The 15,447-nt window shown below is 48.9% G+C and overlaps 2 protein-coding genes across 6 annotated transcripts in view; one reads left to right on the forward strand and one right to left on the reverse strand.

Moving 5' to 3' along the window:
* Nucleotides 1–275: 275 nt before the first annotated feature.
* Nucleotides 276–10,215, reverse strand: DOK2 (docking protein 2). 4 transcript variants are annotated; one of them, XM_081268981.1, is made up of 5 exons: nt 10,037–10,215; nt 3,124–3,405; nt 2,806–2,893; nt 1,823–2,007; nt 276–1,359 (listed from the first exon to the last, which is right to left on the reverse strand). In XM_081268981.1, exons 2-5 carry the CDS (start codon nt 3,151–3,153, stop codon nt 760–762), a joined length of 903 nt encoding a protein of 300 aa, XP_081125107.1. In that variant the 5' UTR covers nt 3,154–3,405; nt 10,037–10,215; the 3' UTR covers nt 276–759. The 4 variants fall into 4 exon arrangements, with proteins under 4 accessions (XP_081125107.1, XP_081125106.1, XP_081125108.1 ...); XM_081268980.1 differs by lacking the exon at nt 10,037–10,215 and adding an exon at nt 9,354–9,455; XM_081268982.1 differs by lacking the exon at nt 10,037–10,215 and adding an exon at nt 9,199–9,238.
* XPO7 (exportin 7) overlaps nt 9,473–15,447 on the forward strand; it is an 83,670-nt gene continuing 77,695 nt past the window's right edge. For both annotated transcript variants that reach the window (XM_081268977.1, XM_081268978.1), the window contains exon 1: nt 9,473–9,613. In XM_081268977.1, the coding sequence (XP_081125103.1) occupies nt 9,596–9,613 (18 nt within the window). In that variant the 5' untranslated portion in view covers nt 9,473–9,595. The remainder of the gene's footprint in view (nt 9,614–15,447) is intronic.

Below are 15,447 nucleotides of genomic sequence, written 5' to 3' on the forward strand. Positions count from 1 at the left end.
GGAGTCCCTGGTCTCTAGACCCTTAAACCCAATAAGCCTCTAATGTTTTATAAATAACCCAGTCTGTGGTGTTCATTCACAGCAACAGAAAACGGACTAAGACAAAGGTCTTCCTGAGGATACCCTGACCTCCACAGGCCTCTGATTCTACAGACAGATGGTTGGGGCCCAGTCTAGGCCTAGGGAGGACCTTGCAGCTGGACAAAAAGGTGTCCAGTGGTGGTCAGTTGGAGTATTCAACCTACCCCCACAGCACTCAGGTCATAACAGAAGAAGTTCAAAAACATTTTAATGCCACAGAGAAATCTGAAACCTGCAGAAAGCTGCAGCCATCCTCCTGGGTGCCTGGAGCTAAGGCTGTCCCAGGGAGGGACCTCAGCAAGCAGGAGGCCAGCACAAGCCAAGGAACCATGGGGTGGGGGGAGTCCAGGAGACTGTGGACATCCTTTTCTCCTCTGTCCTAAATGCCCCCAGGTTCCTTTTAGGGTCAAAGAAAGAAAAGAGGAAGTGGAAAGCAGTGGGAGGAGGGTGGGTCTCTCTAGGACACTCTGCCTGCTCAGGGCTGGTGACTCAGTGCACCCTGGGAGGGAGAATCCCTCAGGCCAAACAGGGCCAGCCAGGCCTGGGTCTGCAGAAGGAGCCCACAGAGATGCTCCACGCAGTGGCCAACCTGGAAGGGGAGACAGGCTTCCTCCTCCACAGTCTCCAGCCACCACCCCCCATGTACTTCGAGGCATCCGCACCATCTTGGCATCCGCATCACTTTGGGCTTTTCTTCAGCACAACATTGTCATACTCAGTTTCCTGTGGCCAGCCAGAGACAGACAAGTCCTGCTGCAGGATGCTGGGGCCCCTTTCCACGGTGGCCTTCCTTCTCCACCCCTCACCCTGGGGCTCCTGCGGACTGTCATACAGAGACAGGGAGGCCATGCCCTCAGGCTCATCATATATGTGGTCAGGTGGAGGGGCTGAGGGCTCCTCGTACAGAGGGTCAGCCAGGAGCAAGGGAGGGCCTGCCAACATGGCCCTGAAGCTCTTCCCCAGGTTGAGGTTACGGGCTACTGCATCAAAGGGCAGAGCATATTCCCCCTCAGAGCGCGCGGCAGGCACCAGCGTGCTGGGTGAAGGTGGTGGCAGTGAGTCGTGGGGCCGGGAGTAGGGGCTCTCCGGCCGGGGCAGCACAGTGGGCACTGTGGACACTGTGGCTGGTGGGGGTGGGGGCCCAGGAGGGGCAGCATCCTTCTGGGCAGCAATGGCCTCTTCCAGGGCCAAGAAGATCTCGTTGCCTTGCCGGGTTTCAAACTCAAAGTTGCCCTCTCCAGAGACACAGCGCCGACCCGCCTCAAAGGAAAAGGTGGTCTGCAGCCAGGAAAAAGGCACTGTTGCTTTCCTGGACTCCCCCCACCCCAATACAGACCCTGTGCCCCCAGCTTCCGTCCGCCAGGAACGGCCAGAGCCCTCTCCCTGAGCTCCTTGCTCCTCTTCCCTCAGTTTCTTCCTCATAAGCCAAACGCCCCCCATCCTCTCTCCCACCCTCTGCCTCCCTCCGCTGAGCTGAGCACGCAGCTGGGTTGCAGTCCTCCTGGAGATGCAGGAGCACTCTGCGCCCTTGCCTGCCGCCCCCTCTCCCCTCGCCTGGTCCCTCCCCATGGCCTCCCTCGTCCCTCCTCGGCCACCTCTGCTGATTCTCTCCTGTGGACCTTGCTGCCTGCCTTCCTTCCTCCTCCCTTCTCCATTTTCTCTTGCACTAATGCGCCTCTGATCACCTTCCTTCTTTCCTGGCTCATCCTCTCAACCTGCCCCAGTGCAGTCCCTCACTCACCTTGTCCCGCCCAAAGCGTCGCAGGAACCTGTAGGGCCAGTCGTACAGCTGGGTGCCTGGATCAGGGCCACTCCACAGCTCCAGAGCACTCACCCCCAACCGGAGCATGTAAGGTCCTCGGAGCCGGCACCGCTCACTGGCTTCTGTGGGTCTCACGGTAACAGCAAATTCCTTGAGGGAGACCCCTGAAGAGGGGAGGAGAAAGAAGGCAGCTAAGGGAAACAGCTGGCAGCCCACGATGCCCGGGTCTAAGGGGATGTGCCGGAGGTCTCTAAAAACTACATCCACGTGCTTGCGATCCCAGCCCCGATCTTGAAAGCTGGCTGCTGGGTGCCAGGGGACCTCCCCTCACACAAATACCAGGTCCCCCCACTCCCTACCACAGAAGGCCTCATGCCCTCAGACCTCACCCAACCTTGGGCCCACATCCTTCCTGCCACTGTTGCCAGAGCCACAGCCTGGGCTTCTCCACCATCTCTCACCCGGAACCAGCAGCCCCCCAAGTCTGCGCTGTCACAGCTGCTGGTGAAGCAGGCACACACCCTCCCATGTGCTTCCCACGGGCAGAGCTTAGATGGAAGGCAGCCCACCAGCTCCCTCAGTGTCCACCAGCTCACTCCACCCCAGACCCTGGGCACAGAGACAGTGAGCAGAGCAGGCCTGCCTGGTCACCAAGGAGCTCCTGGTCCCAGGACACCTTGCACAGCCAAGCCTGAAACAAAGCCATTCTTTTTTTCAGACAATTGCTAAGGTCCCAGCAAGTATCCTGACCTGGGCCTCCAGCTTGCCCTTTCCCACCATCAGGGGCCAGGCAAGCTGTGGTGAGGCGCCCCGGGCTCCCCCACCTCAGGCCACACCGGAAGTCAGCATGATAACGGGGCCAGCTGGGTGCAGGGCAACCACAGGCAGGAAGAGTTGGCCACCATCGGCTACACCTCTTCCCAACCACGCCCCGGGAGCCCACCCTGCAGCCCATCCCTCACCTGAGGTCGGGCTGCCGTACAGTTCATTCTCCTCCATGCAGGGCCTGCCACTCTTCCCCTCCAGCCCTGAGGGCTCCTTCCTCCGCCCCTGGGGAGAAGTTTCAGGTCTTACAACCAACACCATCCCAAGGCCCTCTTCGGCCCAGGGTTTCTTTCAGGGCATGCCCAGTCTGCTAGCCCTCTCCACCCTCTGGATTGGGATCCACCCTTAAGGAAGTGCCCCAGCATTCTGACCTTGGCGCTTCTACCACCTTCCCACAGGAAGTATCTAATGCTCCTCTATGCTTGTAGCCCTTTCTGCACCCCCAAATGACTCACGGGGAAGGCCAAGAGACAGATGGCCTGCATCCAGTCACCACGCTCAGCGGTAGGGGCTGCCAGCAGGTACAGACGCTCCTTGGTCTCCAGAATGAAGGCACTGGTGTCCCGAGGGCTGCTGGCCTCCCCGCCTGCCTCAGCCACCCGCAGGCAGTCACTGAGGCGGATGACCCTCCGGCTGGCCTCTCCCCGACGAGGCTTCTCTGGGCCCTCCTGGAGCTCTAGCCGTGCCAGGGCGCAGCCTGACTCTCCATACAGCACAGCTCCAAACCGGCGCCACTTCTGAACCCAGGTGTGGGAGGCGGAGAACCAAAGGAGTTGGAGAAGGAGAGGTGGTGATCAAAGGGGGAAGAGGAACCACAGGAGAGGGACTGCAGCAGCAATGCAGAGACAGGGAGAGGGAACATTCCCAAGAGATCAGAGGAAGCACACAAGGCAAAAGGGCCCACAGGGTAGAACGCTGGAGATCAGCCTCCAGCAACCAAGACTTTTAGGCCTGCAAGGTGGTGAGCAGGGATGGCCGAGGGCATCCAGGAGCATGGGAATGAGCCCCATGGCTTCAGACTGCAGGAAGGCAGGTGGCAGGCCAACCCTGCAGGGGCTGATGGAAGGAAGAAGAGCCCGAGTCTGGACAGAGTAGGAGGGCGAGCAGTGAGGGCCCAGACCATAGCGTCCTCATCCTGTGGGAAGTCCTGAGGAAGGGCCTGGCTCAGGAACGTCCCTCCTCCCTCCTGAACCTTTCTGCCTCACCACTTGACAGTGTGACCAGCCATGAGAGAGAGAGAGAGAGAGAGAGAAGTGCCTGGGTGGGGGTCAGTGAGGAAAGAGGACTTCCTCATTCAGGAGGCCAGGGAGAAGGAGGACATTGAACAAACTGGAGCCCCAGGTCCCAGAGGTCCCAGCCCAAGCTTAATGCTAGCCACACACACCCCACCTGGGTAAAAAGGGGGGAAGGAAGCTCCACTGTCATCCTCAATTGTCCCCCACAAGTTTTCCCCACAAGAAGTTCAACAGAACGAGAGAGATTAAGTCATCACCCTCCTTCCTCCCCACCCCCAACCTATAACCCTCAGCAAAGAGCACAGTTTGGGGACTGATTTGAGGCCTGGTTTGGAAGACAAGTCAGGTGAGAAAGGAACCCTCCCGGGGCGGAGCTCTCATCTGTCCTGGTGGACAGCGAGGTTCCACAGGCGTTTGGAGACACTGAACTCCTCCCACCCCCAGAATTTCTAGCAGCTCCTACTCTGCCTCGCCCTGGCCCAGCCTGGTGCCCACCTTGCCAAAAGTCTGTTGCTGCTGAAGGTGCAGGAAGCCCTGCTTTACCGCCACCTCTTCCATCCTGACCATCGCCGCCAGGGCTCCCGCCCTCGCTCCTCTCTCTTCTTGGCCTGTGTTCCCCCTTCTCTCAAGTTCATTTCCTCTCTGCCTAGAGCTTTCTGCACTATTCTAGTCTGCGCGATGACGACGAGCTGATAGGCCCTGCGGTTTCTTGCTCCGTATGTGGTTTTCTTCTTTTTTTTTTTTTCTTCTGATGAGAGAGTTTCATGCTCAAGCTTCCTGCATTTCCAGTAACACACAATTTCCAAAAAGCTAAATTTCAGCTCCTCAGTGAGCAACAAGTCAGGTAAGGAAACTAGCATGGGGAGTGGCTGACCCACAGGAATAGAGACCCAGAAAGAAAATCACAGTAAAAACAGGAGCAGAAGACCCGGACTCAGGCTGGGTGCTGAGCATGACCGAGCAGGAGGAGACCTGAGGAATCAACCATCACAACCTCCTAATTGAAAAGGGAGGAAACAGACTTGGAAAGGTCTGAGAGACTCCTTCAAGGCCACCAAACCAGAACCCAAGGTCTCTGGACTCAGATAGCTGAATCACACACTGCATTCCACACTTAGACTTGACTGCCCCAAACTGCACCTTAGTCGGACAACACTTTTATAAACACACCAATGCACCTGTTCTTCTACATGGGAGCATTCCCTACTGCCAACAATACCACACTCCCCCTGTGAAGATTCCAGAAATATCAACTTCCCCTCTGGAGAAGAGACTTATTCCCCAGATACATCTCAACCACTAGATTTCACCTTCTTGCTAGCCCTAGTGAGCATCAGAAAGATACTTGGGTTTCATCTGAAACTTAAATTCCAGTAGCTTCATACTTTCCAAAGCTTCCAAGTACACTCTTTCACCAGCCAGCCAGTGTCCCTTGACAAAGGCAGGGCAGGCACGAACTCAGCTAAGGCTGGGGCTGGGGCTGGGGGTTGGGGGAGGAAGTCAAGCCCAGGGCTACAGATCTCTAATGCGCTATTTTGCCAGGCCCCAAAGTGGAATCCAGACTCCATGAAAGAAGATACATGGCTTTGGGGAAAGCCAAGCTCCACAAGAAATTCACCTTAGAACCAGATGGCTTGAAGAAGCAATCTGGATGGAGGCACAGTGCAAAACTGTTGGGGGAAACTGTGAATTAGACAAATGCTCATGGGGTCAATCCCATAAAGGTGCTTATATAACTGCATCCATTTCCTCTACCACAGGGGTTCAGGTGCCCTGGTGAGGAGAGCGGTGCATAACTCAGGCCTTCTGTCGTACATACCATGTGATCAAAACAGCTTACAGAGGTGAATGGGCTGGCTCTGGGGGCTGGGCCATTCCATCTCCCTGCCCTCAGCCCAGGGTTTGAAAAGGTTGATCTAAAGCCCAAAGGAGAACCATTAATGTTGTCCTGGATAAAGCATACACTTTTGAAGTGGCTAGGAGTACACATTTAGGATGTGGCCTATTGTGTCTCTAGAATACCTAAGGAGAGTCAGCCCTGCCTTGAAGTTAGTGGAGTAAGAGGATTTAGGGTCATATTTTAGGGTCTGCCAGAGAATGCCCTTCAGACTTTAGTGTGCAAATCTTGCTAAAAGTGCAAAGGGTGATAAAGCAAGTCTGAAGTCAGTTCCCAGTTCCGAGATATTGACACTCCTGGTGGGTGGGCCAGGCCATAAGGCAGCAAGGCTGTAGAGGATGTTCCTCCCATCACACTGCTCTCCTTCCCCAGAGGTAAGTGGGACACATTTCACTCAGAACCACAGGGGGGCGCCCAAGTTTATCAGATTCCTTGGAAACTGTTTAAACCTGGAGGCCTCAGCCCCAGGTAATCCAGGCATCCCCATCCCATCCCAGGCCTATGGAAGCTGGAGAAATCCTCCTTCTCCAGCCTCACTCTGAAGAAAGTAACAGGACTGTACTAAGAGCAACACACCTGTTGTCTGTCAAGTTCAACTTCACCTACGCACTTACCCCAGTAGCTTCTGCCTAGCCTCTATGAACAGGGGCTGACACCTCCCCTCCCAGGCACAGAAGAGATGAAAAGAATTAGACAACCTTTAGTACCCCAGGCACTACCGAAGGGAAGAAAAAAGTATCACAGATCAAAGGATCCCAAGGGTCTATATTGAGGCACAGGTGTGTTTGGGGTGGCACCTGGCTTCTGCTTTCACTGGAAAGGGAGGGTCTATAATAGAGGCACCCCTCAATTATAGGCCACTAAGACCCTTTCCTTCACAATGTTTTTTCTCAGCTGGAGTGAAGAGAGACAAGAGCTTCAAGAACTTTGCAACTTTTTGTTACTATCCTACAGAGATTAGCAACCAAATATTTAACACAAAGGAGTCTGTAAACTTTCCTTTGGGGGCAACAGAGGAAGGAACAGGAGAAACTATATCTGACTATTTGTACAAGCTTGGGGGTTAGTAACCTCAAATGATGTTACAGGTGGGAGCAACTACGTAAGAGGCAGCTCTGGGCATACAACAGGAGCACAGGTATAAAGTAAGCAAGAGAGATGACAGGGGGCTGGAAAGGATGAAGGACTGGACAAAGAAATAAATGAGCAGAGATTCTGAAAGATCTCATCCCTGCCTCCCCCATGCCCAGTGGATCCTGGCTGAGGGGAGGAGGAGGACAATACCAGTCTCCAAGTTTCATTCCTAGACTATCCTTTCTCCATTAAGTACGTTATTTGTCCTATCACAGAGGTCCTTCCTTATCTACAATTTCAAAAATCACAGTCCAAAAATATTAAATAGAAAATACCCAAAACAAACAATTAAGTAACTTAAGTAACTTATATTGCTCTATATCACCTATTGTTGGTAATCAATTAATGTGCCTACTTTGTAAATGACTTTAGCATAGATGTATATAGGAAAGATATAGCATTCATAGGGTTTGGTACTATCTGCAGTTTCAGGCACCCATTGGGGATCTTGAAATGTATCTCCTGTAGATAAGGGGGAAATAGTGTACTAAAAGCACCCAGTTCTTGAAATTTTCTGAGTAAAGGACTATAATAGAACAGAATTGCAGCTATAAGAAGGCCAGAATGATCAGAGTATTATGAGCAAGCAGAGACACTGAAGAGGTGAATTCATATCATGTGGCTTTTTGGGCCACAGCAAGGATTTGGATTCTAAATTCAATGGGAAGCCACTGAGGGTCTGTAAGTAATGGTGTAAATTATCTGTTATAATTTTAATTCGGCAGCTGTATAAAAAAAATGAATTATCAAGGAGGAAGACAGAAAGTACAAAATCTAGTTATAAATCTAATATCTGAGCTAAGAGAAATGGTGGCTAGGACCAGGGTATTAGCAGTAAGTAGAGATAGAGAAGTGGCCAGATTGGGGCATAAATTAGGTAAAGACTCAGCAAGAATTGCAGGTGGATTTGGATATGGGGTACTAATGAGAAAGAAACTAAGATAACTCCTGGGTGCTTATTTTGAGCAATTGGCTGATGGATGGCGGTACCATTTTGATAAAGGGAAGAGAAAGAGAAAAATAACTGTATGGGTGGGGAGCAATTAGGGGAAAGACACAATCTGAGCCAGGAAGCTGTAACCTCTCCCCAATCAGTCAAGGAGGGAATCCAAAGATGATCACTGAAATAAGAATTCCAAGAATATACCACCTTAGTGTAACTCAAGGCTAGGAGGCCCCTGACCCTCCACCATCCCTGCTTCTTTACACTCATAGTGCTTAAGGGGGAGGGGCCTGGAATACACAAGTATAGAAACCAAGAGATGTTAGGCGCATTGGGCTCCCCAGAAATGAGTCTAAAGCTCTGCCTCATTTATGCCTCCTAAATCTTTTCTGATGAGCCAATCTTGCATACAGAATCTTTGCTACAAAGAAGTCTGGGTAATGTAGTTTTTACACGTCCTACCTTTGTGAATCAGGAAGACACACTAGGAGAATCAAGAGCACCATACCACTATATACGAACATAAAAGGTGTGTAATTTACTACCACCATCATTTGGATTATACATGGTAGCACCCAGTAAATACACAGACTTTAAATAACCAATGCTCTGGAAATCTACTTAAGATCGAATGTGGGGGCGAGGGGGGATCTAAAGTAGGGGCATTGAATAGAAACTAGAGTAGAATCCAGTGTTAAAGAAGAACTTGCTTATCTAACACAGGTAACTCATAATGGCAAAAGCAGGAATTGGAATTAGCTGTCCTACCAACCTGAGCCCAGGGGTCCTAATGACCACCAGCAGCACCCCTCCCAGCATTTTACCCCTTTGAGGAGGTAGCCTAGAGTACTGGTAAAGATAGCAATCGGTTTCAGGAGATTAAGACAGTGCCTTCTGTGTGTTTTGATCATCACCACTATTTGGAAGCTATTTCCATGACTGCTTATGCAGGCAAAAACGACAGAAATGAAAACAAGGAAATCACTACTAGGTCGCTGGTAAAATCTGATCAGAGGGCAATGGCCCCGAACAGAAAACTAGAAAACTACAAACATAAATCCAACTGCTGAAAACAGTGTATTGGAGAATAATGAACAGTGCAGGTATGTGGGGATGCGTCGGCCCCGCGCACCACCGAAGCCCCCCGGGGGGTTTACAGTAGGTGCGCTGCCGGGTTGCTGTTGCTGTTGGCAGTGGTGGTGATGGTGGCGGTGTCGTCCCAGGGGCAAGTCAAGGGGAAAGACACGTGGACAGAGGGGAATACCCAGGGAGCAGGGGTTCCAGGTGGGGACGACCCCGGTCCCCATCCGGGAGCCCTCACCGTGCACAGAAGCAAAAGGCTGCGCCACCTCCTACGCCAGCGCCCGCCCGCCCGCCCGCCGGAACGAGCGCGGCCCCTTTAAAACCCATGTAAACAAAGCTTTGTTCCCCCAGCTCCCCTCCCTCGCGCTCCTCGGGCCCGCTCCTTCCTCCCACCCGGCGTCTCGGGGCCGCTGACGTTGCCCGCGCCTTTACGCCGTCCCAGCCGCGCTGCGCATTCTCCAACCGCCGCCGACCCGCCGGGGCCTGCGCAGCCGAGCGGCGCTACGCCGGGAGCGTAGCGCGACGAGCCCCCAGCGCGCAGGCGCAGCGGCGACGGCGGCGGCGGCGGCAGCGGCCCCGGCCGAGGTGCGCGCTGGGGGGGAGGGGGGGCCGGAGAGGAGCATGAATGGAGCAAAATGGCGGATCATGTGCAGGTGAGAGGAGCCGCGGGGGGAGGGGGCGGCCGCGGAGAGCGGGGAGTGGAGTGGGGGGCGCACGCGGCCCCCGGGGCTCGAGCCGGCTCGGGGCTCGCCAGGCCGCGCTGCCGCCACTCGGGGCTGCCGAGCCGCCGCCCGTCCCGCAGCTTCGGGGCCTTTCCCGCCTCCCGGGCCGGGGGCCTCCTCCATCCCCTCCCACCCGGTCCCACGCCTCGCGCTAGGCGCTGGAGGGGCAGGATCGGTGCCCGGCGCGCACAGCCCCGGCGTCGGGCGGTCGCTGCCTCCCAGCCGGCCAGAGGCCTCCGCGGAGTCCTCAGGGTCCCCCAGCGGGGAGGGGAGGGCGACCCCTTGCTGGATGTCCTGAGGGGGGCTGCCCCGTCACGCCGCCGTCACGCCGCGCTAACAAAAAAGGATCCTCACTCCGGTGACCCTCGCTCCGCTGAGTCTTTCCCGCCGCCTTCCTCCTCACGGCCTCGAATGCGATAGACCCCCATCCGGCCTCCTGCCCCCTCCCCGGATGCGCCCTCCGCTCCCTCACTCCGGATCGCACGTCCCAGAGGGCCGAGCTCCCGGTCCTCCAAAATGGGAGCTCAGGCCTCGGCCCGCCTCCCCTCGCGTCCCCCTGTCCACAGTGAAGGAGTTGAGCGCCCACACCTCCTGTGAAACGCCGGGTGGAGGGGGGTGTGTCTGAAACGAGAGCTGCAGGGTTGGGTGCAGACGGTGTTCGCGAGGGTCTTGATCCGGCCCCGGAGCGGCCCCACGCGTGCTTCTGGGCCAGGCCACTTTTCCTCAAAGACACAACACAGGCCCGAAAAAAGGACAGCCCACACAAAACCCAGTAGTAGCTGGAGGAGCGCAGGGTATTTCTGGCAAACTAGGTAAAGTTTTTCCTCCCTGTGCCTTAGATCTGATATTTTTATGACAGTTATTGATGCAAATCCATTGGGAACCTTCCGATTTTCTAAGTAACCAATCCCACAAGTTTTGAGTTGTAGGAAGTAAAGATTACAGAGCAATGTCGCCTTTATTTTGCATACTCTATGGTATCATTCCTCAAATAAAAAGAATGATCTTATTCCTGGTATATCTACAAAAGCGTCAGTGGCATGACTTCTTTTCGTTTCTTTGGAAGAGACTAAATAAAAGACTCATTTTGCAGGCGAGGATGTAGAGCAGATCTTTGGAATGTGAGGGACAAGTTATCAGGGCAGGATTATATGAAGAAACAACCACAAATGAAGACCACAAGATTTGTGTTTTGAAGCCAGCATCATGGCCAGCACCATCGAAAACAGCAATAAGATTTGTACAAAATGATAATAATAATAGTAGTATGGTGCCTTGAGTTTTTATTGCAGCTACTGCTAAGCATGAAGCAGTTTATGTGATTAAAAAAAAAAATCCTTGCATTTTAAACAAGTAGGCAGAAATTACTTCTGGCACTTAGAGGAACAGACTCAATACACAGGACTGATGTGAGATTTGCTTACAGTAAAGAGCACTTTGGGTCCAGTGGTCTTTTATATACTAGGGGGTAAAAAATTAGTGTCCATGAACTCATTCCAGAGCATGATTTGAATAGATAGCCTTTTTAAAGGATGCTTTGGCCTGCAGAGGAAGAAGCCCATACTTTTATAGATATACATCTGTCTTGTTTACTATAAAGAAGGATCCCTTCGTGTGAGCTCTCCCACATTTCTGGAGCAAAACAGTTGTCATTCCTAATTGTTAGAAAGTCAAGATGTATCAGAGCAATTTTCATAGCGTTTTTTGCTCAAAGGAGGGTTTGTTGTTTTTAGTAAGGAGTTGTTTTTCTCTAATCCACCTAAAAATAAATCTACCAAAGTAAGAATTAGCTTTTCAAAACAGGGAAGCATGCTGTCAGTGATTTGTTTTTATTCTTCATTTACTTTTAAGAACTCAGTTGAGTGGTAAGTGGTGTCTATGCCAATGGGATAAGTTTGTGATTTTTTTCTTTCTGGAGAGAATGGGGTATGTGGCTTTTTTTTGTTAGACCACCAAGTTAGTATTGGGCACTCACAGACTTTAAAGTGGTGTTTTATTGTAACAGGAAACCTTTCCATGAGAAAAGATACACTCTCCTTTCAGTGAATTTAGTAAATAAAAACCAGTCTGTAGTGCATTGAAGAGGGAATACTTTCCTCAAAATGCTGTTTGAGCATGAAGTTTAATAAAGAAGTTTATTATAGTTTATTAATCTTAAGATGAAGATTATTTGAAAGCTCCACATGTATAACTAAATAGTTGAGTCATTATATATCTAGTACTTTTCTGAACCACCAGGGTGAGCCATTTTTTTTTAACTCCATGCTGAGCATTTTATGATTGTCAAGTCCTCTCAGTCTGAAGTCTTAGTTATCTCTCCTCTAAGGTTGTGTTTTATGAAAGATTTTAAGTGCTGTAAAACTTTAGTAATGGAAAAATTATAATATTTAGTTTGTCTTTTAGCTCTGTTGCTGTCATAGTCAAGTGTCTTTAGGATAGTACCCTGAAGCAGCTCTTTGATGTAATGGTTTTCTTATCCTTGGTCTTAAATGAACTTATTTACTTACCTCATTGGCTGTGGTTACAAGCATTGCCTAGAGGGAAATATCAGACTCATTCGGATGTAATTATCTTTGGTTACCCCTCATTCCATTTTCTAAAAAATATTTAAAGATAATGAAAATAATGAGGATTCACTGTCTTCCTTTGCTTACTGGTTATTGCAAAGAGATGACAACTGAGTAAAGTGGAAATGACAAAGATTAAGAAGAAGGATCATGTATTAATGGTATTAGTTGATGTTCAGAACCTTGACAGGAAGAATATTTATTAAATATGTTAATATGTAAATATATTAATTATACAATAAAAATAATAGCATGAATAATTCTGGGGTCTTGATGGATGTATTATATTATTATGCTGAGCCTTACACAGAGTTGTAATTTACTGGGCTCTTCATTATAACTATGTAATATCAAAAAATTGTTTTCAAAGTAGTCATAATTTGTTTTAAACTTCAGGTGCAGTAATTAAATATTGACTGTCAGTGTAACTCTAGGGAGCTATGAAAAATCATTACAAGTGATAGGTTAAAATTTAACATAGTGAAAATTTTTAGCCATATTATAGAAAAAGTGATAGTTGTCATTTCAGTATTTAAAAAACCTGCAAGAAAATAATGGGCACAATGGGTAGTCCATTTTGAGAAGGGAGTCCTGTACAACTTTTGAGAGTTTTAAATGGAAGGAAAAAAAAAAAACAAATAGTAACTTTTGTAACTTTTTAAGCAAACTAAAACAATGTGGGAATGTTTAATTGTGTGCAAGGCCCTTAGCTCTGCAGGGGATGCAGGATAAGGAAGGCCCTGGAGCCAGAAGCTAAGGTGTCATGTTCTGACGCTCTTTGGACAGGCTTCAGAAGCACAAATGGAAGTACAGGAGTAATACAGGGATAGCTCCATCCCCCTACCCAGCCCCACCCCATCTATCTCTTTTGTGGATTTTTTCACAAATAATATGTCCATATTTTATTTTTTGAGACTGGTCTTGCTGTGTTGTCCATACAGACCATCTCAAACTCCTAGGCTCAAGCTGTCCTCCTGCCACAGCCTCCTGAAGTCTGGGATTACAGGTGCTTGCCATCATGCTGGGCTAATATATCTATAGAGTATTTATGTAACTTGATAACTCTTTGACTTTTTATTTCCTTTTGTGAGAACACTCAGAAAAATTAAAGGATGTATGTATACGTGTGTACCATTCAAATAAATACTTATTCAGTAAAACACAACATATTTTACTGTGGTGAAATAATCTCCAATTTAGATGGAGGTAATAGAAAGAAGCATTGAGAAGATTTCTGTCCTGTGTCTTACAGAAAAATTAGCTTCCATTTGATGCAGAAACTTATGGTCATATCACCAGCTGTATTTCTTACTTCTTGGTTGAATTTTGAAAATAACATTGTACCATAGCTCTTCAAGGAGGGAAAATTGCCAATTTAAATCAGTAAGCTAATGTCTCTCTGTAGGTACAGCTACTGAGGCTACTCTTCACTTCAATATGTGTAAGGAAGATAGTGTTTTGAAATTGCGTTTGTTTGTTTGTTTGTTTGGGAGTAGCTTAACTAGATGGTTCTGGTTGGGGTCTCATTTACAGTCTAGCTGTAGGCTGCAGTCAGTTTCAAGGTCTGACTGGGATTGGAACTTCTGCTTTCAAGTGCCTGTGCTGTTCCAGGTCTCAGTTCCTTGCAGGCTTGGTTAGACTGAGGGCCTGGGTTCATTTCTGGCTGTTGTCTGGGGCTTCAGTTCTTCACCAAGTGGGCTTCTCCTAGTGCATCATTTCTAAGGATTTCTAATGATGTCTCCTCTGTATAAGTGACTCATCTGTGTTATTTTTTAACTTCTTTTTGATATACGGTATACCTAGAGGCAGATACAAAGAAAAAAAAGTATTCTGTTTGATGAATTTTTACAAAGTGAACATTCTTTTATAACCAGCTCCCAGATCAAATCAATATTGTCAGTGCCCCAAGAGTCCACCTGATGCCCTCTCAACAAATACTCATACCTTGCCCCCTGCATACTTCAGGGTAACTACTGTCCTGTCATTTAGTTTTTTTTTGTTGTTGTTTTGTTTTTGTTTTTTAAGAGAGAGAGAGAGAGAAAGAGAATTTTTAATATTTATTTTTTAGTTTTCGGCGGACACAACATCTTTGTATGTGGTGCTGAGGATCGAACCTGGGCCACACGCATGCCAGGAGAGCGCGCTACCGCTTGAGCCACATCCCCAGCCCTCATTTAGTTTTTTATGCTTTTACAACTCATGCTGAGTAACTTGAGAATTTTAACTTCAAAGCCAGTAGGATAAACAGTAGTTATTCAGCTTTCGGGGATTTCTTTTATTTATTTTTGAGAACATGATGGAAGCTATGTTACTACTCTCTGGAGGAGGGTTGGAAGAAAAATGTACCTCCGCGAAATTTTGTTAGCAAATTCAGATCATTTGCAAAAGTTACAACTAGAATTTAAAGACATATTCCTTTTTAGATGAAAATGTTCACATTTCATCAGAAAGCTGATTTATCAGTGTTTCTTTCTTGACCTCTTTGAAAGGCTAGTTCATGATTATAATATGTGTTCCTGGACAGTTATACACAAACTGAGTTTTTAGACACTGAATTATAGTCTTAAGGATAATCAGTACCAATGACCTTAAAGCATCTACCAATGTCCAGTTATTGCTGTGTGGAATCACAGAAGGAAGTAATACTTGAATGGGAAGATGATAACAAGCCTGGGTTATTTTAGGGCCTTAATACTTGAATGGGAAGATGATAACAAGCCTGGGTTATTGAGTTGTGAGTTTGTAATGAGATGATGATTTTGTCAACAAGTCCTGAGTGAAGGATTATTACTACCCATTACCACTTTCCTCCATTCCAGTACATTCAAGGAATACAGTTTACTCACAATTACAGTGACTCACTAGCAGGGAGTTCTCAGTGGCATGATTATAGTTCCCATGGGGCATATCAAAGTCCTGAGGGAGGGGGAAGAATTTTAAGAAACTAGTCCTAAGTGTTTCTAATGTTTGCATACTTGGCTCTTTACCACTTCACACATGTGTGCATGTGCCTGCACTCTTACTACCATACAATGGAAAGGATGTGTTTGAGAGAAGGCAAATTGAAAACTTCACGCTAGCATTAATTGGACTTTTAACTGCTTGCCACTTTACATGATCTCATTTAATCCTCACAGCCACTGTACAAGGCATTGTGAAGATAATAGCAATGAAATTTTCCTTGAAAGAGATTAATTA

Source organism: Spermophilus citellus (genome assembly GCF_964194105.1).
Source record: "Spermophilus citellus genome assembly, chromosome: 16".
In the NCBI taxonomy this organism is placed as follows: domain Eukaryota; kingdom Metazoa; phylum Chordata; class Mammalia; order Rodentia; family Sciuridae; genus Spermophilus; species Spermophilus citellus.

What these genes read in the sequence shown, in the direction of transcription:
- DOK2 (XM_081268979.1), bottom strand. Translation starts at nt 4,470, where the DNA reads ATGGTCAGGATGGAAGAGGTGGCGGTAAAGCAGGGCTTCCTGCACCTT. An exon ending in AGCAACAGACTTTTGGCAAG is followed by an intron (nt 3,406 to 4,398) that starts GTGGGCACCAGG and finishes ACCTGGGTTCAG; the next exon opens with AAGTGGCGCCGGTTTGGAGC. An exon ending in GACGCTTTGGGCGGGACAAG is followed by an intron (nt 1,360 to 1,822) that starts GTGAGTGAGGGA and finishes TCCTGGCTGCAG; the next exon opens with ACCACCTTTTCCTTTGAGGC.